Source organism: Barbus barbus (assembly GCF_936440315.1).
Source record: "Barbus barbus genome assembly, chromosome: 14".
In the NCBI taxonomy this organism is placed as follows: Eukaryota; Metazoa; Chordata; class Actinopteri; order Cypriniformes; family Cyprinidae; genus Barbus; species Barbus barbus.
Window position 1 is genome coordinate 23,787,311 of NC_136742.1, and position 23,578 is coordinate 23,810,888.

The following is a 23,578-nucleotide window of genomic DNA, read 5'->3' on the forward strand; positions in this document are numbered from 1 at the left end:
CGCGAAGTGTATGTGATATGATATGCGTATCATTTCCTTTGATTTAATACCTGTTTCAGCACAAAATAAACAAGAATAAACATCCAAAGATATGTTAAAAGAAAGAGCACAATTTACTGAAATCCATATCCTGTCTCATGTAATCGCTCAATCAGTGTTTCAACAATGGAAAGTTGTCAGTAAAACAACTTGTAAACTATATGTCACGTAATGTCACGTTTACTTCAGAAAAATCATATTCGGTCACCAAAACTCAGTGAGCTAGAAAAATTAATTCTAGAGAGGAGCATTATGCTAAATGCATGCACATAACGTATTCATTATAGTTTATTTTATTTTTTTTTACTGTTTTTCAATATTTAATTTTTGCTTAAATCCGTCAAGTTTTTATTACAGCTACAATTTAAATGTTTATATTTAAAAAATATATAATTAGGCTATGTCATTTGTAATTTTATTATTATAAAAACTTAATTTGAGTGTGTTTGCTCACAAATCAGTTAATCATTTTAACATTCAATATTATAGTAATGTAGTACCAGCTGACTCTCATTTGTATTTTATAGCATTAGTTGTTTTTTTTGTTTGTTTTTTGAAAATATGGCATGTACTGTACCTGATATGTATCCAAAATAATCGATTTTGAATTGAATCTAATTGAATCGAACCGAAAATTTGTGAGTCAGAATCGAATCATGAAATTTGTGTCAAAACCCAGCCCTACAAAAAAATGACCTCTTCAAGCATATGGGTTTTTTAAATTTGTGGTTTATCGTTTACCATGTGGAAATTCTGATCACTCAAAACAATCAGTAACACCCCTCTCCTCAGCTAGCAAAAGAGTTGTGTATTGTACATGTTAATATTACAAAAAGTGTGGAATGAGTTACAAAAGTTTCATTCGTATGGTTAGGGATTTGAACAAAGCCATAACCCTAAGTATGAGCAATAAGAATGGTGATTCATGCCTTGGCAAACAGCAGTAATAAATTAATTGTGAAGTCTTTTGCTTTGATTCATCTGTTTTCCCTTTGAAAAAGAGTAGGAGAGTTCTGGCAGTTCTATATCTATAGGCCATCTGTCTGTGTATGTGTGACACACCGAACACATAAAGCCCTTACAGCAGATCGGAAGCCTTCTGTTGTGGGAGTGGTGTCAGAAGAACGTTGTGATTGATTGCCAGGAAGGCTGATTGTGGGATTGACTCCCATTTGTTTATGGCTAATCGGGAGGATGTGGAGCTTGGTTCCTTTTCTCTCTTGTTCTTCCACAGATTCTCCTAAAAAAAATTTCCACTGACTTCATCACGTTGACTCATTTCAGCCCCTTACAACCTGGGTTCAAAATAATGTTGCAAATTTCAGTTTTCAAACCACAAAGCAAAACTGCATTGTTTATGTCATGATCCATGAAGCTGCCTACTGTCAGCGCCACTGTCCCCTTTGGCTTGCTTAGTTGGGGACACTTAATTTGTGGCAATATTGTCGACTTGATTGCACAGATACTATTTGAACTGAACTGAGCTGGACGATGACATCACTGAATCAATGATGAACTGACTTCAACTGGTAAATTGAGCGTTTACTATTGTCCTCCTGCATTATCAGCATACTATTTTTCTGTTTAATATTGTAAAGCTGCGTTAAAACTATCTGTATTGTATAGTGCTATATAAATAAAGGTGACTTGACTTGACTTCAAAGGCCCAAAGTTCGATTGATGGGTATCACAATACATTATTTAAAATAGAATGAATATATTTGCTAATATGTGTATGAATTTTATTTGTTATTTATTCTGGCATTTACACCAAGTTCAAAATTGGTGGCTGACCAATTAAAAACGCTAAGGCTGATTGGCTGAAAAGTTTTCCGATAAGTGAAAAAAATAAATTAATTAATACTCTTTCCACCAGTGCTGAGAATGGTTATTGATGATAAATTAATTTATTTTCAATTATTTTGATAATTTTATTTTACTTAATTGATTATTATTTTAATTAGGCTAATTTTAGAGTAAACAAAAAAATGTAATGTTTGGAAAATGGCACAGCTTTTTAAATATCAAAAATTACACTCTTAACATCAGTCAGTCAAGCATTATAAATATATTATGATAATCAAGTATTATTTAATTTCAGAAGTTTAGTAATTAGAATTAAAACTTGGTAACCATATGTGAATGCATATTAGTTATTTTAACTGAACTTAGGACTGGTGGTGCTTTTTTTGGTCATTCAGTGTTTCTGTAAAAATTCCTTACAACATATTGGCCAAGCAACGTCTCTGTAAAACTGAGTTCAGAACGCAACAAACCAGATTGATGTCGTAGCCGAATTGAGCGCTCTACAGAAGTTCCTCCGTGAGGGCTACATTGCTATTATGTGTGTAAATATGGCGCTCAAGCTCTGATCTAAATTTAGCCTTTCCTTCAAGAAGTCTTCACTTAAAATGCAGCCCAAAACAAACAGTCTCGTCCTCTCTTTTCTCCAGCTGCTGGACTGAGCCGTGTTCTCATGCGGTCCTTCAGAAGCTTTGATCTCGAGAGGAGAAAGAAGGTTAAGTAGTTTGGCCGCAGAATAATCATTGACACTTTATATCAGCTCTTTGAGTCGAACTGGGACGGGAGTGACCGAATTGTGACTCTTCGGTCTCAAGCTTTTCCCAAGAGTGCTCTCCGCACTTACTGCAGCTGGCTCCTGTCCAAAAGTACCACTTTACTCACATTAGTCTTAGAGAGACTTCCGCTGCGTAGCTTTCATCCACCCAGTCCAAGAGAGGAAGGAGGACAATAGTGAAATGATGCATGTTTTTTTGTGTTTGTATAAGGCCTCTTACACATTAGAGAAAGCCCTTATGGATTGGGATGTGTAAGATTGGTTTGGAAGGTGTGGATTATATTAACCAGGAACCAAAATTTGAGGCAAAAAAAAAAAAAACTTGTTAACGCTAGCGTTAAAATATCTGGGCTTGGCAAGATTTATTTTTATGTTTTTGAAAGAAGTATCTTATGCTCAAGGCTGCATTTATTTGATCAAAAATACAGTAAAAACAGTAATATTGTGAAATATTGCAATTTTAACAAAAATGTATTATTTTTTTAATATATTATTTAATTTTCCCTGTGATGGCAAAGTTGAATGTTTATCAGTCATTACTCTTCAGTTTTCAGTGTCACATGATCATTTAGAAATCATTCTAATATGCTGATTTATTGTCTAAGAAATGTATTGTTCTTATTTCAAAGCATAGATGAACAGTAAGTTTAAAAGAACCGCGTTTATTTGAAATATAAATATTTTATAACATGAATATCTTGGCTGTCACATTTATTGTATACTTTATTATTTCGTTTTGTTTACTGACTCCATAGTGTATATTCATGCACTGAAGTTTAGATGACTTTGGTGTTACTTACCAGAAATTTAAACATGATGTTCTTTGTCAGCTGCCATATCACCCTGCAGCCCAATGCTGGTTGCCCACTGAAGCTAAGCAGAGTTGAGCCTGTCAGTACCTGGATGGGAGACCCCCTGGGAAAACTAGGTTGCTGCTGGTAGAGGTGTTAGTGAGGCCAGCAGGGGGTGCTCACCCTGTGGTCTGTGTGGGTCCTAACGCCCCAGTAGAGTGACGGGGACACTATACTGTCAACAAGCACTGTCTTTCGGATGAGACGTTAAAACCGAGGTCCTGACTCTCTGTGGTCATTAAAAATCCCAAATTTGCCCAATGGCCTCTGACCATCATGTCCTCCTAATCGTCCCCATACACTGTATAAACTGTCTCCTCCACCAGTAAGCTGGTGTGTGGTGGGTATTCTGGTCAGGTGGATGCTGCACACTGGTGGTGGTTTAATCTGTATAGCATGCCGAATGCCCCGTCCACCTCAGATCCCTGTGGTGGGCGTTCTGGCCAGGTGGATGCTGCACACTGGTGGTGGTGGAGGAGATTCCCCCTTCTATGTAAAGCGCTTTGAGTACCCAGAAAAGTGCTATATAAATGTAACAAATTATTATATTATTATTATTATTTGTATGTCCACAGAAAAAGCAGCTCTGATGTCTCCAGATGTTGAGGTGCAAAAGAGTGACATATCGTCCAGCAGTCAAGGCATGGTGGAGAAGGAAGCCCTTGGGCCACTTCTCTTGGAGGTACGTTAGACTTTTTAAACTCTTTATCTGTAGAAAAGACTGATATTGAGATTGTATGACCAGAATTTTCATTTTCTCCTCATCTGAGCCTTGCCCAGTTGCTATGGTTGGGAATGACAAACTTTTGTGCAACATACAGTACACCTTATTTTTGTCTTCCATCTCTGTTCTCTGCCTTTTCCACAAGGCCCTGGATGGCTTCTTTTTCGCCGTGAACCGCGAGGGGCGCATTGTGTTTGTGTCTGAGAACGTCACCGGTTATCTGGGTTATACCCAGGAAGAGCTGATGACCTCCAGCGTCTACAGCATCCTTCATGTGGGTGATCACAACGAGTTTGTGCGCAACCTGCTGCCCAAAAGCCTTGGTGAGTCTCTCGGTGAGAAGGGCCACAGTAAGAGCAGAATGATAGATACAAATTTTACAGAAAATGTTACACCTTACCAGACATGATGCGACATGACACAGTTACAACCACTGAGAACATATTTGATGATTAATGTACAGCATTGGCGAGTAGGAATTTGGACCAATTAGATTTATCTGTGGGTTGAGCTATTAATTGCCATTGTCATTGTATACTTAAAATAGTACTTAAATTATTCCATATATTTGTATTGGAGAAGCAAGACGTACAAGCTGTTTCTTTTGTGTTAGTTGTAGAAAAAAAAACTGGTTTAAAATCTAAAGGCAGGCAGGGTTCTATGGTAATCATTCACTGTAAATACTAGAACAAAGGTTAGAGGTCAACCTCTTTCACTTCAGAGCTCAGTGACACTCCACTGGTGGTCTTTATCTCACACTTAACTGACCTTGCACATCTGTGTGTGTTTTCAGTAAATGGTGTGCCATGGCCTCAGGAGCAAGGCCGAAGGAACAGCCACACGTTTAACTGCAGGTTGCTGAAAAGGCCTCCAGATGAGGTGGATGCAGAGAACCAGGAGGCCCGTCAACAGTATGAGCTCATGCAGTGCTTCACAGTCTCTCAGCCCAGAGCAGTGCAGGAGGAGGGCGAGGGTGAGACCACACACATACTCATAAAGTCATACCCATATAAATATTTAGCTTAGTGCAGGGAGTCTGATGAAGCTGTCATTGACACGCCGGTGTTCAAATGTTTTTTATTTTGGGGTTCAAAAGTCTACGTCCACTAATAAAAATTCTTCTATTTTGCATTTTTCTAATTGAATTAATTTTAATCATGTTCTGTACAGACTTGTGAAAAAATGTTTGGTATGTGTTGCATATAGCATTTTAAATTCTGTTGTCCACAGACCTGCAAAGCTGTTTAATCTGTATAGCATGCCGAATGCCCCGTCCACCTCAGATCCCTGTCAGTACAGAGTCCTTCATCACCAAGCAGGACCCTACAGGTAGTGTTTCATTATATACACATACTTACTTAATCTCGGCTGCTAGGACCTGTTGATCTGGGCACATTATCACCATGTAAGAGCTCATGCAGTGTTATTGTCATAGGCTAAAACAAAGACAAAAATATTGAAGTAAAATAGAACAAATATTGCAAAGCAGAAAAACGTGGCTGAAATGGCTGTAGGCTAAATAAATTAATGATGAATGAAAGTAAATAGTATCTGTAGTTATTGAGAGAAACGGTTACTGATTACAAAGATGGACACAATTATGTTCTGAATTGTATGGTCTTAATTGCTGAAAATGCAAACAGGTTAGACTCTAGATGGTCTTGCCGTACTTGCAGTGCAGTAAACAGTTTTACTGAGAATTTAGCTGCATCAAAATACAGTATGTGGGCACAGAGAGGCAAACAAATGTAATAATAAATGTACATTTTGCATGTTCAGAAGAAGTGAGCTGCCCTGTCCTGCAAATAATGTAAACAGGCTTGTATAAGTATATTGCTCAGTGCAAAGAAAGAGAAGTAATGGGAACCTGGTATTTCTTTTTTCATGTGTCTAATAGACATGAATAAGTTCTCTGAAAAACATCTATGACCTTTGAAACATGTCTAGTCTTCATGCTCTGTTGACTATGGTCTCAATAATAATAAACATACATTTGCATAAAGCATCCATATTTGTCCATGCCCATGTAGAGTATAAAAAGTATTAATTTAAGGTACAAAATGTGCGATTAAGTTGTGATTAATCACAAGTTAACTCACGACAATCATGTGATAAATCGCAATTAAATATTTTAATCGATTGACAGCCCTAGTATATATTGAAATATAAAATATAAAACAAATGTTAAGTTAAATAGAAAAAAAAAGTACAACAATCTACAAAAATAAAAAAAAACTACAGCAATCAGAATTGTTGCTAGTTTCGAATAGGGCTGCACGATTAATCGAAAAAAAACCACAATCTCGATTCATACATAAATGCGATCTCATTTCTAAATGATGGCGATTCACTTCCGTGTATTTCCCTGCATTCAGATCATGCTGCATTCACGCGTTATTGGTCACACTCACACAATAACAAAACACTATTAATTCACCAATCAATCATAAATCTTGATCACTTTTCTCCTCTCCCTCATTTGCCACGTTCCGCTGTCACCCACGTGACGTGTAACAAGGCGGCAGACCTAAACGGAGTCAATAGGCGCGTTTGCAGAATGATCACCGTATGACATCAAAGTACCACAAGAGCAATAAGAAAGCAGTCAGATCCTATGCATTCAAATCGCTCTTGCGGTACTTTGATGTCATACGGTGATCATTCATTCTGCGCAGCGCTGCTTCAACGGGGCATCAGCATCAAGCATCAGCATCAGCCAGAGCCGCTGAGAAACAGAGTTGCGACACGCTTTGATCTCGCTGCCGCGCGGTTACGTGGTTCATGGAGCTCTCAATAGTTCCAAACAACTCCGTGCTGTCAATCGGGTCAGACAACAACAGCGGGTATACTTGCAGCATTTTCCGGCAAATATTAACACAAAATGTCCATTGATTAATTCGTTTAATACACTGATAGTAGCATTTTCTCTGTGGAGTTTAATGGAAATAATATGAATGGGTTTTTCTTGTTTAAATATGGAGTAAAAACATAGTACAATGCAACACACAGGATAAGGCGGTTACATTTCTTTGTATGCAAAGTATAATGTAAACTCCTTAATAAAGATTGGAGACTTGAGGCATGACTTTGTGTGTTTTTGTGTTACACTTGTTCCTGTGGATGTGCAGACCAATGAGGAAATAAATTATGCTTATTTAAAGAGTATAAGAAATCTAATTAGTATGTAAAATGTGTTATTGTATTAATATATATTTCTTCATCTATGGTCATCTATTATTCACATTTACACATTTCACATTTAATACAATATTATGTTAAAATATAAGATACAATATGCATACACAAGTGAATATCAATGAATGCTAGAAAAATGCTAGAAATGGTTTTAGCCATTTAAAAAAACAACAACATCTAAAGACATCTTTTTCGCCACCATCTGACCAATTAATACTAGCACTTGCCTATTCTATTTATTTATATTTATGTAAAAAAAAGCATGCTATGTGAACTGTGCTAGACTAACTGAGACTTGTAACTAACACAGCACTTGTATTTTGTTGCTCTTTCATTGGTCTGTTTGCTTCTACATTGTAAGTCGCTTTGGATAAAAGCGTCTGCTAAATGACTAAATGTAAATGGAAAAAATGTAAATTTAAGTTTTGCAAATACTTCAAAATAAAAAAGGCAACCAACTGTATTCATCGAAATATTTTATTATATAATATATCCACGTTATCTAACTGCAAATATAGCATATACTGCCTATTATCTAAAAATAAACATTATAACTATAACGTGTTTCATAAAATACAACTACTGGTCAGATTTCCGAGAGGTAAACTAATGCGTTATAATGGCAAAAAATGCTGTAATTTCCTCAAATTTCTGGCAACTGTGTTTGAGAAGCACTGAATTGAATGGGCTTCAATGCTGAAACTATCGGTTGTTTGGAACTATTGGCTGCTCCATGACACGCTTTACTTCCGCATTCCTAAGTTCCTATGGAAGCCTATGGGAGTGTTTCTCTGTTTCTCAATGGCTCTGGTGCTGACCATGGTGCTGACGTGCCGTCATAGTGATAACAGCCAATCACATACTTTTCTGGTGCTGCATGAACGGGATTGGCTAGCGTCTGCGCTAGGGTATTTGCATAAGGCGATCTGACTGGCTGACGCCTGCGTTGGCGCTTGAAAAGTTGAAAAGTTTTCAACTTCTGCCACGTGCAACGCCAGTGAAGCGACGCGAGGGACCCACAATTCAGTTTGGCAACGCTTGACGCCACTCCATTCAAAGTAAACGAGAGGCGTTGACGCCGACGCCCCGTGTGAATGTGAATAATTTTATTTATTATTGTTAATGTTCTCTTATATTCAATAACTTAAAGCTTTAAAATTATTCAATTTAAGGGGTCTAAAATAAAGAAAAGAGACTATTTTTTGTTACAACAGCACTTTATTATACTGAATGTCCTGAATGTACTTGAGTGCAATTACATTTTGGTTGAAAAAATTAGAATCGTGTAAGAGAATCGTGATCTCAATTCCCATGGAGAAAAATCGTGATTCACATTTTAGCAAGAATCGTGCAGCCCTAGTCTCGAAAGCCTTATCAGCAGTGGCAGAAAAAGTCAGCTGGAGAAGAATAACAAACATGCAGACTGAAACTGTTCTTTTCTGTTCTTACAGAAGGAAGCACAAAATGGTTTGTTGTTAAATCTGTGATTTGTAAAGCTTCCTCCTCTTGAACCTGAAGTCCTGTTTACAGAATTGAATGATCTTTCCCGGTGTTTGATTTGTGTGTGTGTGTGTGTGCGGTCACGCAGGGAAAATCATCTCTATTGAGACGAGTGCTCTGAGGGCCACAGGCCGACCAGGTTGGGAGGACCTGGTCAGGAATTGCATCTACGCATTCTTCCAGCCTCAGGGCAATGAGCCCTCCTATGCCAAGAAGCTGCTTCATGATGGTGAGCACATTCACCTCCGTTCTAGCCATTGAGTAGTTCTTGACATTTTAAAGCAGTAATGATCTGACCTTGCATTTGTTTACCTAGAAAATGACTATTTATGATTTATTTGATGATTTACACTCACATTTTGATTCATGCCCTCATTCACTCATTCAAGGTGTTCTAATCAAAGTCGTCAAAGTCGTGACGTATTGTCAAGTATGGTGACCCATACTCGAAATTGGTGCTCTGCGTTTAACCCATCCAAGTGCACACACACAGCAGTGAGTAGTGAACAAATGCACACACACACACACACACACACACACCGTGAACACACACCCGGAGCAGTGGGCAGCCATGCTGCAGCGCCCGGGGAGCAAAAATCTGCCCAATATGGCTGCAACCAACAATTATTTTGATAACTGATCGATTTGTGCATTATTTTTTTCCAATTAATCCAGTAGCCAGTTTTTATTTACCCAAAAAAGCTGTTTTATTATCTGTTTTACAGAACAAACATGTAATTTCAATAAAAGATAATGTACATTTATGAATATAGGATATACATTACAGTTCAAAATAGTCATATAATGAAATATTATTGAATCGTAGTTATAATATTATTTAATATAATTAAAATAACGGTTTTCTATTTTTTATATATTTTTAATAATTTTTATGCATTCCTGTGATGTAAATCTGAATTTACAGCAACCATTACTCCAGTCTTCAGTGTCACCTTCAGAAATGATTCTGATATTCTAATTTGCTGCTAAAAACATTTCTTCATATCAATGTTGAAAACAGCTGTACTGCTATATATTTTTGTAGAAACGTGATAGATGGTTTTTCAGGATTCTTAAAAAAAAAATTGTTTAAAAAATGTGTTTTGTAACAAATGTTTTAAATGTTACTTTTGATCAAATTATTGTATATTGCTAAATGAAAGTATTCATTTTTGACAGCAAACTTTCGAACAGTATGTAGCATACATGATGATTTATCCTAAATTTAGAAAACAATTATAGTAAGCAAAAGGCAATATTATAGTTAGCAAATGAGGCTCTAAGTTGATATTTGTAAATGTCTTAACTCTAAAACAAACAAATTTTGTTATGCTCTGTGTGTGTGCGTTTACAGTGATGACCCACGGCACGGCCATCAGTCCTTTGTACCATTTCACACTCAGTGACGGGACGTCCCTCAGTGCGCAGACACGCTGCAAATTCTGCTGCCCCCCAAACCCAGACGTACAGCCCTTCATCATGGGCATTCACACTATAGACAGGTAGCTGATGATTTCTGTTGTATTTATATGAGCACATCACACAATATATATATATATATATATATATATATATATATATATATATATATTTTTTTTTTATTTTTATTTTTATTTTTTTTTGGATATCATTTTTGTTTTAGGGAACACAACACTGCTAGCTCTCAGGAAAACACTACCCCCAGCCTTCCATCTCCTGCTGCCCCACCTTCCCACTCACCAGCCCTGCAGCCCTCCAGTGACCTCAGCCTCCATCTCAACAACAGCAATGGCACCTGTGCCACTCCTGGACCCCCCACACCCACTCCACCAGGCTACCTGACGCCCAGCCGTGTTGGGCCCTCCCAACAGGTCAGCAGCCCCTCTCCACTTGGCAGCCCTCTCACAGCCACCCCTACCTCATTCATGTCGCCCCGACCTCCACGGGGCAGCCCGGGCCTGGCCAGCAGCCCACGTGTGCCCGGCCATCCTTTTTCCCCCTCAGCACCCAGCATCCACTCGCCCGCTAGCGGACTGACCAGGCAGCAGTCTGGCGGCGACAATGTCAGTTTCTCTCTCCCCTCTCCCTTACCCCCCAGACAGACTCCGACCCCCAGCAGCTCCCCGGCACGTCAGCCCCCGGCCAAACCGCCGGAAGCATCTGCTGATGAGCCTAAGGCCGCTGCGGTGGGCAACCCCAAACTTAACCAGCTCTTGGACGGTGCCCCCGAACACGACTCCCAACACCGTCCCGCACCCATGGCCCAGTGTCCGGCTTCTCACAGCAGTCTGACTGAGCGGCATAAGATTCTGCACCGCCTGCTCCAGGACTGCAGCCCAGCAGATGTGGACAAGGAGCCTGACATCAAGAAGGAGCCTCCGACCAGTCCCAACGTGGCCTTGATAGCACAGGGACATGGGAAGGAGCACCAGGACCACCAGCTGCTTCGCTTCCTGTTGGATACGGATGAAAAGGACCTGGAGGACTTGCCACCTCCAGCCACCCTCAGCCTCCATACGGTCAAGGTGAAGGCAGAGAAGAAAGGGAGCAGAGAGAATGTGCCCTGCGCTGCTAGTTCTGCCACCACCACCGTGTCTGGAGTCCCTTGCTCGCCTCAATCCAGTGACAAGTCCAGCCCGGTATTTACATCTTTATTTCATTATTTGTACTAATGAATGAATCTAAATACATTATGGGAAAAAATATTTTAAAGTTTTTTTTCTATGTACATGTTACTATGTTACTTAATGTCCGTTTGCCTTTATTAACATTTTTGATGGCCTTCATACTCTACAGTGCTGCTGTTCAAAAGATTGGGGTTTTTGAAAAGAAGCTCCGTATGCTCACCTAGTCAGCATTTATATGATCAAAAATACAGTAAAACAGTAATATTGTAAAATATTATTACAATTTAAAATAACAGTTTTGTATTGTAATATTTTATTATTATTATTCCTGTGATGGAAAAGCAGAATTTTCTGCAGCCATTTCTCCAATCTTCAGTGTCACATGATCCTTCAGAAATCACTCTAATTTGCTGTTTTGGTGTTCAAGAAACATTTCTTATTTTATACTTGTGCTGCTTTGTAGAAAGAAACCGTAATAAAAAAATAATCAGGATTCTTTTATAAACAGTTCAAAAGAACAACATTTATGTGAAAGTTTTTTTGCAACATTATAAATGAGATTTTGATCAATTTAAATCATTTTTGCTGAAAAGTATTAATTTCTTTAAAAACAGCTGACCCCCAACTTTTGAATGCTCAGTCTAGTGTTTGCAAATAGGATGTTTGAAGTCTATTTCGACAATTTACTACTTCTCAGAATTAATCTCAGCACCAAAATGACTATTTGTTAATAAAGGTTCTTTTTATTTCATAAGTGGTAATGAGAATGAGGTAAAAAAAACAAACACACATCATGACAATACTTAAACAATTTTAATTAAAAACTGCTGAAGAAAGCATAAGGAATTCACAGTATTGTATTTCAATAGTGTACTTATTATAATGTTATTTCAGAAGGCTCAGGCTTTCACAACAAGGTCAGTTTTCAGATGTTTTTGTTGAATCTTGCTACATGTTTTAAGGTAATATTAAAAACATTTGAAATAGTTTTACACATTTTCGTGAAGTAAAATTAGATTTTGGATTAGAATAGATTATTAAAGCTGACTAAAATGATTGATTTTGACATGAAGAAATACTAATTACATTTTATTTTACTTTTTGTCAGAAGACATAAACTGTGAGTAGCATTAAATATAGTATAAAAATATCACTTGCCATTATAGCAGTGCACAAATCATATTTTCCAGGGCCACAATTTCTGACACTGTTTCCCTCGCTGTAGTTTTATATTTTCTTTATATGGGCAAATATCAATATTAAATAGTGTAATTGCTCACAGTACCCTGATCTTTTTCAACTTTCCAAAACTCTGATGTCTTCACATCCATTGGTAGTCTCTGCACCGCATCAAACTCTTCTCACCTTTGTGGCTGGTCATGCCCACATCTCATCATTCATGTCACAGGAAATGTCTCTCTGTCTTTCATGAAAATAAATTCCAGCTTCAAACCAGCTTTAGCGTGAACTCCGCTTCAGTGTCCTACTGAATATTAAAGACAGGCCTTACTCTTGCTATGTTCACTCTGTTACTGTGTTCTTAAACTGTCAAACCCATGTGTTGATTTGAGGCAGTCACGTGTGGACTTTGTCTTTCTTGTGCTCTGGTATGCCTTTTGATGTTGATGACCTTTGCTCTCATTTCCACTCCACCGCTGTGTGTGTTTACATGAGTAGCAGTTTCCCAGTACCGATCTGGACACTTTGAACCAGCTCTTGCCCACTTTGAGAAGCTCTGTGGGAGGTAAAGCAGTAGAGGAGCCAGTGCTCGTCCAGCCCAGTGAGGACAACCTTTCCATAGGGTTGAGTGTGAAGAGAGAGTCACCAGGAACATCAAGCCAAGGTGATGCCCGTCCCACTGGAGTAATAATAAAATTTGTAATATTTAATTTGTCTTAAGTCCTCAATAACTGCTTTGTCCTCCTCCACCTCTCTCTGTAGCATTCCCTGATGCCTCACACCTCTCAAATCAGTCCTCTTTTGAGTTCTGTGACCCCTCCACACCAAAACAGGGTCAGGTCCAGGTGCTGGATCTTGGGCAGACAGACCCGTTTCAGCCACCCAAGGAGAGCAGCAGCCCCTTTGCCAATCCAACCAGCCTCAACTCTTTCAACACCAACACAGGTGCAGGATTGAATGCATCAGCATGTCTGAAAACAGAAACAGTTTGATTAGTAAACAAAGGGGAGAAGACTGCTAAAAAAATGTTTTGTCTCCTTTGATTCAGGTCTGGCCAAACTGGAGCTTCCTGAGTCTCAGCAGTTCCAGCCTTTGTCCCTGGTTGAACCAATGACCTTCGATAGCAGCTTGGGTAACCAGACACAGGCCCCTCTGTCCTCTCCTCAAGAGTGAGTGTTTATGAATGCCATACAGTAATTCTTGATCATAATCAGGCTACAGAAATGAACCAAACAATTTGATTAATATTACAATAACTATTTACTTATATTTTATTGCAACCTTTTTTTCTGTCCATTTTTTACATATATTGTTTACCCTAGTTTTATTGTTGTTGCTAACAACTAAAAGGACCTATGTACAATTATACAAATTATCTAAAAATCCCAACATTTCTTTAAAATTTGGGTGGTGGAATTTTAATTAAAATATAATTATAATAGATATTTATAAAAAATCAGGGCTTGTGGGAAACTCATAAAAAGGTGAAAGTAAATATATATATTTTAACTACAGTAAGTAGCAGTGTTATTTTAGTAATACTTATGGGATGATATAGTATTTATTAATATTTTTCATTGGCCTTTATTTTAATATTTTCTTTACATTTGAGTAATTTTATGTGCCTGTATTATATTTATTATTTTGTTTTTGTTAAATATTTCTATTTACTTTTATTTTTGTATTAGTTTTACATTTGTGTTTACATGTGCTGAGAACATTCATCCGTCTTTTGGATGAGACGTTAAACCGAGGTCCTGACTCTCTGTGGTCATTAAAAATCCCATGGTACTTCTCGTAAAGAGTAGGGGTGTAACCCCGGTGTCCTGGCCAAATTCCCTCTACTGGCCTTTGTCTATCATGGCCTCCTAATAATCCCCATACACTTGATTGGCTCAATGACTCTCTCTCCTCTCCACCTGTAGCTGGTGTGTGGTGAGCGCACTGGTGCCGTTGTAGTGTGGCTGCCGTCACATCATCCAAGTGGATGCTGCACACTGGTGGTGGTTGAGGAGAGACCCCCCCACATGATTGTAAAGCGCTTTGGGTGTACAGCAATACACAATAAAGCACTATATAAATGCATCATTCATTCATTCATTCAAGTAAATTATCTCTGATTAATATCAATGTTTAATTGTTATTTTATAAACTATTAGCAGGTGCAATGTTTGATCTCATCTCTCAAGAATAGATGGAAATATTTATATCCTTCTCATCATGATCAGAATCATAGATTACCTTACAACATACCTTGTTTTTTTTTCTCCTCTGCTCTAAGCAGGCAGTGTGTTCCGTGTCCGCTGGATGAAATGCTGTGTCCGCCCACCACTCCCGAAGGCTGTAACGACGAGAAGGCCCTGCTGGAGCAGCTGGTCACTTTCTTGAGCCGCACTGACGAGAGTGAGTTGGCCGAACTGGACAGAGCGTTGGGCATCGACAAGATTGTTCAAGTTAGTATTATTAGAAAAACATTCTTCTCATACCTTTTACAAGAGCTGTGTGCCTGAAGGTTGACCTGTTTACTGTCTCACCTACAGAGTGGATGCCTTGAACCCGTCACCCAGACCTTTCCTCAGTCTCAACCTCCAACATCTGTACCCATGGACCCCAAGCTGCCCAGCTACCCCTCTCAGTTCCCCACCTCACCCTCACAGTTTCCTGCTGAGATGGGCACAGCACAGAGCATGAGTTTCGGGGCCCCACGGATGGCGTTTCCAGGCAACGTGGGCATGACGGTGCGGCCCGGCATGAATCGAGCTCCTGGTGTGCCCAACCAGCTGCGGCTACCTCCCAACCAGCTGAGACTCCAGCTCCAGCAACGTTTGCAAGGCCCACAGCAGGTAGAGCTTCAGCTTTCACTTCATTGTGTGATAATAAATGTGAACGCACAACTTCTCAATCCCCCTTTTGGATTTTCTTGCACTGTGCAACGGATCCAGTGAATGCTTTTGATTTTACCCTTTCAAATAACATGCTGTGGAACTAACCTATTCTTTTGTCGAGTGCAGCTGCTGAGCGAACGTGTGATTAGTTGCACTTGTTTAGTGGTGATATATCTCCTCTCTCCATCAGCTCCAGAACAGGCTTGCAGCCATGGGCCAGTTCCCACGAGGGGGGCATGTTGCTATGGGGATGCATCAGGGCATGCAGCAGCCTCAGATGCCCTCTCAGGTTAGCGTCACATGCACCGAGACAAATTCTGAATATCATTTTGCTCTGACAATGGTTTGATTTGATTAAGATTGTTATCTTGGATTTGAATTTTGGTCACAATTCAGTTTGATTTTATTAGTTTTGGTATGGTTCTTTTCTTTCTTTCTTTTTTAGTATGCTGACGATACAACCATTGCTGTTTGTTTGTGTGTTTATATATGTATTTATTTATTTATTCATTTTAAAGCTAAATTATACATATATTCTTTTTTATAAATATTTTGAAGACACAATCATTGATAGCATTATTTATAATTATTAGTATTCGTATTATTTATAATTAAAATTTTATTATTTATATATATATATATATATATATATATATATATATATATATATATATATATACACACACATACATACATACATGCATATATATATATATATATATATATATATATATATATATATACATACACACACATACATACATATATATTGTATATATATATATGAAACTGAAAGGCCATCTTCTCTCTCACAGCCTCCGCTCAACGCTCAGATGATGGCCCAGCGGCAACGGGAGCTTTATAGTTTCCAACACCGCCAGCGGCAGCTTCTGCAGCAGAAGGTCATGCTGATGAGGCAGGGGATGAACACAGGACCTCTGGGGGCTCAGCGAGTTCCTAAGGGCCCCCAACAGCAACAGCCACCACCACAGCAGCAGCAGTTCGGATTTCCTCCAGGATACAATGCAGTGCCTGGAAACACCCCTACCTCCCCAAGCCATTTTAACCCTATGGGAGGACCTCTGGACCCCAAGCTGCCTGCCAGGGGGGGCATGGGAAACCAAGGCATTATGGGAGGCATTCAAGGGCAGTTTGGGGGGCCTGTGAACACTCCTGTTCAGCAGGGGCTTTTCCAGCAATTTGGGGGGTCTGGTATGTCTCATTTGTAAGCTACTTATTTATCATCACCAGGGTTATATTAATAACAACTAGTGGTGCAACGGATCACAAAACTCACGCTTCGGATCATACTACGGATTTTGAGTCACGGATCGGATCAGTTTTTGGATCAGCAAAAAAAAAGTTTGCTTTTCATTAATTACTAAAAGCTTATTTTAAGTACTTTTATACCACAGCAAAAACTACTAGCTTAACTACTAAAGTCAGTAATAAAACAAGAACAATTGCACAAATTACAAGCATAGATGAACAGCCTACAACATAAACTTATAAATAAAGACAGTAACAGTAGTATTCAGGTGCAGAAATGTAAAAATTAAGTGTAAAACAACACAATAATGCTTACTGCATAAGTTAAATACAGATGATTAGCAGACAGAAGCAGGTGTTATAGGCTGCTGTCTCTTTAAGACTAAATGCACGGACCGAATACTGACACACATCCGGTTTCTCAGCTGTATACGTTAACTTAAGACATAACTTAACATAACTTTGTGTATGTATCCATCCGTTGAAGCGTTGTCTAAAACGCGGTATCTGAATCGTGCCTCCCTTTCTCTCTGTCTCTCTCTCTCTCTCTCTCTCTCTCACTTATTCACTCACTCACTCACTCTCTCTCTCTGCGTGCATGCACTTCAGTGTGTGCGGCAGCGGCTGAGTGCAGAAAACGGTGCGCGATTCCCGATTCGACTTTAGCAAGACTAAACAAGATCCGTTGCAACCCTAATAACTTTTAATGCTTCTGTCACGATTCCTAAAAGAGCCAATGTACAACTTGTCTCTTCCAGGCATGATTCAGCAAGCAGATCCATCCTTCGCTCCAGAGCTTAGTCCGACCAGCCCCCTGCTTTCACCTCAGAACTCCACCTCCCAGAGTCCTCTGCTCCAGCAAGCGCAGCCTCCACCTGGTTATCAGTCACCTGACATAAAGAACTGGCAGCAAGGGACCATGGGCAACAACAGGTATGGTGTTTGATATCAGTCACCAAAAGGTCACAAAACTGTAATCAGTTTGTTTTTATGTGTATTAATCTACATTTAAACCATTTCTTCTTGTTTTGTTTCAGTATGTATAACCAGGCAGGCCAGCCTGTCTCTCAGAGCTTTGGGCAGCAAGGCGTGTATAACAACATGAGCATCACCGTGTCAATGGCTGGAGGGTCAGGAGCGGTGAGCACTCTACCTCCTATTGAACCATCTGTCGGCATGGGCAACAATAACCTTGGCAACGTCACTTCAATGTGTAACGATCAGGTAAGATGGTCATCGGTTATTTATGAGGATGAGATATCTTAAAGGGATAGTTAACCCCCCCCACCCCACCAAAAAAAAAAACACTGTACCACTACCATTCACCAGTTTGGGATCTGGAAGATTTTTAAAATGTTTTTGAAAAGAAAACAAATGTTTTACAAAAGGTTGCATTTATTTGATCAAAATTACAGTAAACGGTTATATTAAGAAATATAATTACAATTTAAATTACTTTTTTTTTTTTTTTATAGTATTTTAATATATTTTAAGATGTAATTTATTCCTCTAATGACAAAGCAGAATTTTCAACAGCCATTACAACAGTATTCAGTGTCACATGATCCTTCAGAAATCATTCTAATATGCTGATGTGGTGCTCAAAAAACATTTTTTATTATCATCGATGATAGAAACTGTTGTGCTGCCCTAAAGTTTAAATTAGTCCATGTTTTAGTCACCCTCGAGGCATCCTAGGTGTATATGACTTTCTTCTTTCAGATGAATCCAATCGGAGTTATATTCAAAATTGTCCTGACTCTTTCAAGCTCTATAATGACATGGCGGGTGGTAGTGTTCAACAGGTCAAAAGTAGTCAAATAAAGCGTGTGCATCTATATTAAAATGCACATCACACGGCTCGGGGAGTGAATAAAGGCCTCCTGATGCGTTTTTCTTAGACAAATATCCATATTTAAAACAATATAAACACCTTTTTCTCACTTCTGTTAACTGTCGTAGGCTTGATCCGGAGGATTTTGATATAAGCCAAGTGGAGACTGGTTTTCCTTTGGTGAAGTAAGAAAACTTTGCTTCCTTTGCTCCTATAAACAAAGGTTGTTTTTTGCGAGACTCACATGCATTGCGCCTACGTCCTATGTCATCCACCGGAAAGACAGTTTCTCGTGAACGCGCATACGACAGACAAAAACACATCGATTCGCCACACGAATCTTTACAAGGCCTTTATTCAGAAAGTTTATTCAGAAAGTTAAAAATAACTTTTTTTTTTTTACTTTTGTAAAGTTAACTGTCAATTTTGTTCAATTTAAAGCATTTAAAGTCTTTAAAAAAAACTTTTTAAAGTCTTAATTTCTTTAAAAAAATTACAATCTTTACCTTTTCCATTCATTCCCATTTTTCAGGTACAGCAGGTTCAGGTGTTCGCTGATGTCCAGTGCACGGTAAACCTGGTGGGCAGTGACTCCTACCTTAACCAGTCGGGGCCCATCGGGTCCCAGAAGGGCCCGAGCGGGACCCCCACAGCTCAGTCTCAGCAGAAGAGCCTCCTCCAGCAGCTCCTGACAGAGTGAGCTGCCCACCATCTGCCAGAGGACTGTCTCAACATGTAGAGATTTTTATTCTTCACCTTTGGTTTCTATACAGTATATCTGCAGGGTCTGTGTCTGGGCCCAGGCTTGTGAGGTTTCATAGCCAAACAAAGTGCTCATTCCTGGTCACCTTTTTAAACGTCTGTTTCCAGAAAGGAGAAAAGATCACGTTCCAGAATTTTACAGAAGTCTGTAAAAAGAAAAAGAAAAAAAGAGCTGCTGCTTCAGCCGGCTACACGTCCTGTCGGTCAGGCCAACGTTGCATTGCTTCTTGGAGAGCAGCGCAGCAGCTGAGCTCGGATTGGTCGAATTGGAAACTGGGGCAGGCTGTGTTGCTATGTTTATGGTATATTGCTCAGTTTCAGCTGGATCTGTGACTGATAGGCTCTCCTCAGCAGTGCCTGATGATGGGAGGAATTTCCCACCTCTTTTTATTTGTTAGTCTGTTCTGTTTGTTGTCATTTGTATTATTTTTTTTGTTGTTTGGGTTCGTTTGTTTTTCTCTGTTGTCATTTTCAGAACAAGCATCGCCAGGATGGGAGACTGCTCTGTAGTGCGTATCCGTGTGCTGCAGGCTTTCCTGGCAACACTGTTTTGAAACAGCAGACGTTTTTTAACAATGTCCTACACATTTCCCCCCCTCAGCAGCTGTGAATATGAGCCACTTAGGGTCAACTCGGCCTATCAGTGTTGTTTGCGGCGACGTGTTGTGCAGGTTGGTATTATTGTACAGCACAAACGGACAAAGTTGGGACAAGCTCACACTTTGTAATTTCCTTTAAAACTGAAACATCATCAAATTACAGGCAACTCTTGTTTCGAACGCATCAACTTAACACCAGTTCCTTTTTAACGGCTTTGAGAATCTCGAGAGACTCGAATTTTTACGATTGATATTGGTTATCGAACATCCCGGTAAATGTTACAAACCCTCTGTTGCATTGCACGCAGGTGCGAAAATGTAGATTGTAAATTGATTTTCATTATACAGTTGAGTGTTTCAAGGATGCTCTTCAAAACCACAGGTGCTCTCTCCCGACTGGAGGAGTGAGGTGTTGTTTCGTGCAACGTCCGCACCGTCGGCTGCATTCTCCAGCTCTTTGACTGCTCATGTGACTACTGTTGCCCAGTCAGACACTGTTCATCAGCATTATCCTTTGTTCATTTAGCTACTAGTCATCCCAGATCGATTTGAACCTAAACTTTCACTAGTTTACGTGAAACGTGCTAATGGAAAACCAAATTCTTTTTATATCAAATTGCCACATCCACAAAAAGACTCGCTGTAGTTGAAATTGATGTCTCACCGTGTGAGCACGAGGTATTTCACAAATCGTGCGACATAATTAGAGCACAGCTCGAAATCGTGTTGCATGCGCGACAGTCTCCCCTCACGTATTTTCGTTCTCCTTTAATTAAAAGTGTTCTTTTGTTCGTGACTCACTTCGTGGAGTTTAAGTGCCGTGTCTTTGTGCGTGTGCTCTGTATACAAAGAATGGCTCTTTTTCTCCAATGCTATACCAGCTTAGATTGTCCTTACCGAGAAAAAAAAAAGAGTCAAGTTTCGTGAAGCAGATTCTCATTCGTCTTCAAAATTCAGCCGGCAGTATGTACTGTTGAGATCGAGCCACTTTTTGCTATATATAAATGTACATAGGCATTACGAAAAGAGAGATGAATTGACAAATACATAACATTTACAGTAAGTCGGTCTGTGTTTTTTTCACGTATTTGGCTCGACGAAAAAACACAGATGTCGTAATTAATCATTTCTGCCCTCCTCTTTGAGGAACAGGCATTCCTGTATAGATAAAATGGTTTTTATGCAGTGGATAAGATTCATTTAATGAACCCTACCTGTCATCTCTACCATGTTTATGCCAAATATACCAAACTAGCAAACAGCGCCTATTAATAATTTTTTTTATTGTTTTGTTTTCTCGTTTATAACGGCTCTCACAGTCAGTACACTACATCAAGGTACAATAGAACTATTCAGAACCTGGATTATCAAAGTATTGTGTATATAACAGATAAATGTGAATATGTATCTGTTCAGAATCAACAAAATGTAGTGCTCCGAGTTTGTGGTAATAACTACTTGCTTCCATTTTTTTCTCTTTTTTTCTCTTTTTTTTTGAGGTGTGTATGGCTGTCTGAAAGCATGTATGTGTGTGATTAATACTGTATATCTGGTGTTTAAAATGGAAAAACAGACAAATGTCCTGATTTTGATTTTCTTTTTTTTCTTACCATCTTGTTTTTTTTTGAATACCTGCAACTTTTCCTGTGGGTGTTGAGATTTCTCTATATGTGAGAATGGTTTAGCGACTGCTGAATGTGACTTTGCTGAGGGAGAAGCAGCATGGACTGGCTTTTGTACGGGTTAATTTAAAAAAAGGCCATATTATTTAATTTCTCTGTTGTCAAAGTTTAAACAGCTCTGACAAAGTGGAACCTTGGTTTGGGAACAGCACCGGCTTATTGTTAGTGGGGTTTCGCCAACTGCCTGATGTAGTTTTTGCCATGTCTAAACGCTCTTAAGACAAGAACGGAAATATGACCAAAGCTTCAAGATACTAAAAGATCCATATCATATGCAAGGTTCATGCAATTGGACAAATGTAGCATCGATTTTTTCCTAAATAGGCGTCCCATATAACACTACCATTTTGTCTTTACTTTTCATTATTCCCCTAGCTGGTTTGATTATTTTCAATGACGTTCAGTAGCGAATTTCTTCAGACGTTCCCCCGTTGCTACTGATCTACCAAACATGCAAATGCCTCTTCGGGAGGAACTTTAGTCACTGTTTTCAGGAAGACAGATTTCTAACCGCTAGCTATGCACCTTTAGAGGTTAAATGAAAAGCATTTGGCTTTTGTTTTAAAACTGACACTCAAAACGGATTATTGATTTGAATGCAGTATTCCAGCAATGCATGCTAACAAATATTTCCTGTTTTTCCTCTCTTTTGTTTTTAAACTCAAGGATATACATCATTTGTAGTTCGAAACAAGTGGTTTTGAGCTACTCGGGCTAAAAGCGAGAAAACCATACTGATGCAACTATACTTAGATATTTGACTTTATTTAGCTGGATTCTTTATACCAAATTTGAGGTGCCTCTTGTACATATTTTCAGCATAGAGGACTGCTCCTCACAGTTTGATGAACGTTTTCTTGTTTATGAGGATTTTCTTATACTGACCTTTTTAAGACTTTTGCTGTATTTTACATGAAGTTTTTTACTAAAAACCTAAATGTACCAGGAACTTGCAAGGAATACAATCTAGTTTTGCACTTTATACATGAATTACAAGGAAAGAGGCCATGTTTAAATCAGACTCTAGCATCATGTTCGGGAAAAAAAGATGAAGACAAAAACTAAAACACCCCCTGAATGTATTTTCGCAAAGTGAAATGCCATTTCGCTTTCTTCGGAAAAAAAATCAAAACGCATCTCAGGTTCTTCAGGAAGAACTTGGCTTGTCAGGCCCTCACCATTGGATCAGAGCAGGGTAGCGGAGCCTTTGCTACATGGGTGTTTTCTCTGCTGCAGAACCGTAGATCTAACTATGCCTATCTTCTTCAGGTGCTCCACCTCCCCTTTGCCCCGTCCTGTTAGCCGGCGCGCTGGCGTTCAGACCTCCTGGCTTTATCTTTTGAAGACATTCCTCATCGAACTCTGCTTTCTGCTCATCGCGGTCTGTATCGTAGTTCAGGCCCCGCACGTTCAGTGCCAAGTGCTAACAACCATTTATGCAAACTCGTACAATCTGCATTTCCTCATGTCATAGTAGTGAATCCTACGTATCGACCACCACACACTCTCCTCGTCATTCAGATGTCATCTCTACATGGTATCATCTACAGTAGCTACTGTTTACCTGAGATTTTTCGCATATTGTAAGTGCTGCCTTATTAATATACAGATATTAGTTGTATTGGTGAAGGGAAGTCATGTGTTTGTAGCTCATCTGAAACGGCGCTCGTTCTTTCAAGGCAAGGTTCCACTTTTCACCTGTAAAATTAATATAAATAAACAAATATATATACATATATACATTTTACTCATTTTGTCCAGTTTTCTTTTTATAATACTTGTGAACTTTTTTTTTCTTAAGAGGTATCATTGCAGCTGTGTGTGGGACATTATGAATGAAGATGTATCTGGGAGACTTCTGCATGTTTTGTCATG

At 39.1% G+C, this 23,578-nt stretch overlaps 1 protein-coding gene across 1 annotated transcript in view; it reads left to right on the forward strand.

The window, feature by feature from the left end:
• Positions 1-23,557, forward strand: part of LOC306880336 (nuclear receptor coactivator 1-like) — a 60,905-nt gene extending 37,348 nt beyond the window's left edge. The window contains exons 6-22 of the mRNA XM_079433816.1: positions 4,044-4,150; positions 4,338-4,515; positions 4,986-5,165; positions 5,423-5,521; positions 8,976-9,116; positions 10,242-10,389; positions 10,530-11,505; positions 13,171-13,336; positions 13,435-13,617; positions 13,721-13,841; positions 14,957-15,125; positions 15,213-15,515; positions 15,748-15,846; positions 16,373-16,769; positions 17,585-17,759; positions 17,864-18,050; positions 19,193-23,557. Coding sequence (XP_079289942.1) covers positions 4,044-4,150; positions 4,338-4,515; positions 4,986-5,165; positions 5,423-5,521; positions 8,976-9,116; positions 10,242-10,389; positions 10,530-11,505; positions 13,171-13,336; positions 13,435-13,617; positions 13,721-13,841; positions 14,957-15,125; positions 15,213-15,515; positions 15,748-15,846; positions 16,373-16,769; positions 17,585-17,759; positions 17,864-18,050; positions 19,193-19,360 — 3,797 coding nt within the window. The 3' untranslated portion in view covers positions 19,361-23,557. The remainder of the gene's footprint in view (positions 1-4,043; positions 4,151-4,337; positions 4,516-4,985; positions 5,166-5,422; positions 5,522-8,975; positions 9,117-10,241; positions 10,390-10,529; positions 11,506-13,170; positions 13,337-13,434; positions 13,618-13,720; positions 13,842-14,956; positions 15,126-15,212; positions 15,516-15,747; positions 15,847-16,372; positions 16,770-17,584; positions 17,760-17,863; positions 18,051-19,192) is intronic.
• The last annotated feature ends 21 nt before the right edge of the window (positions 23,558-23,578 follow it).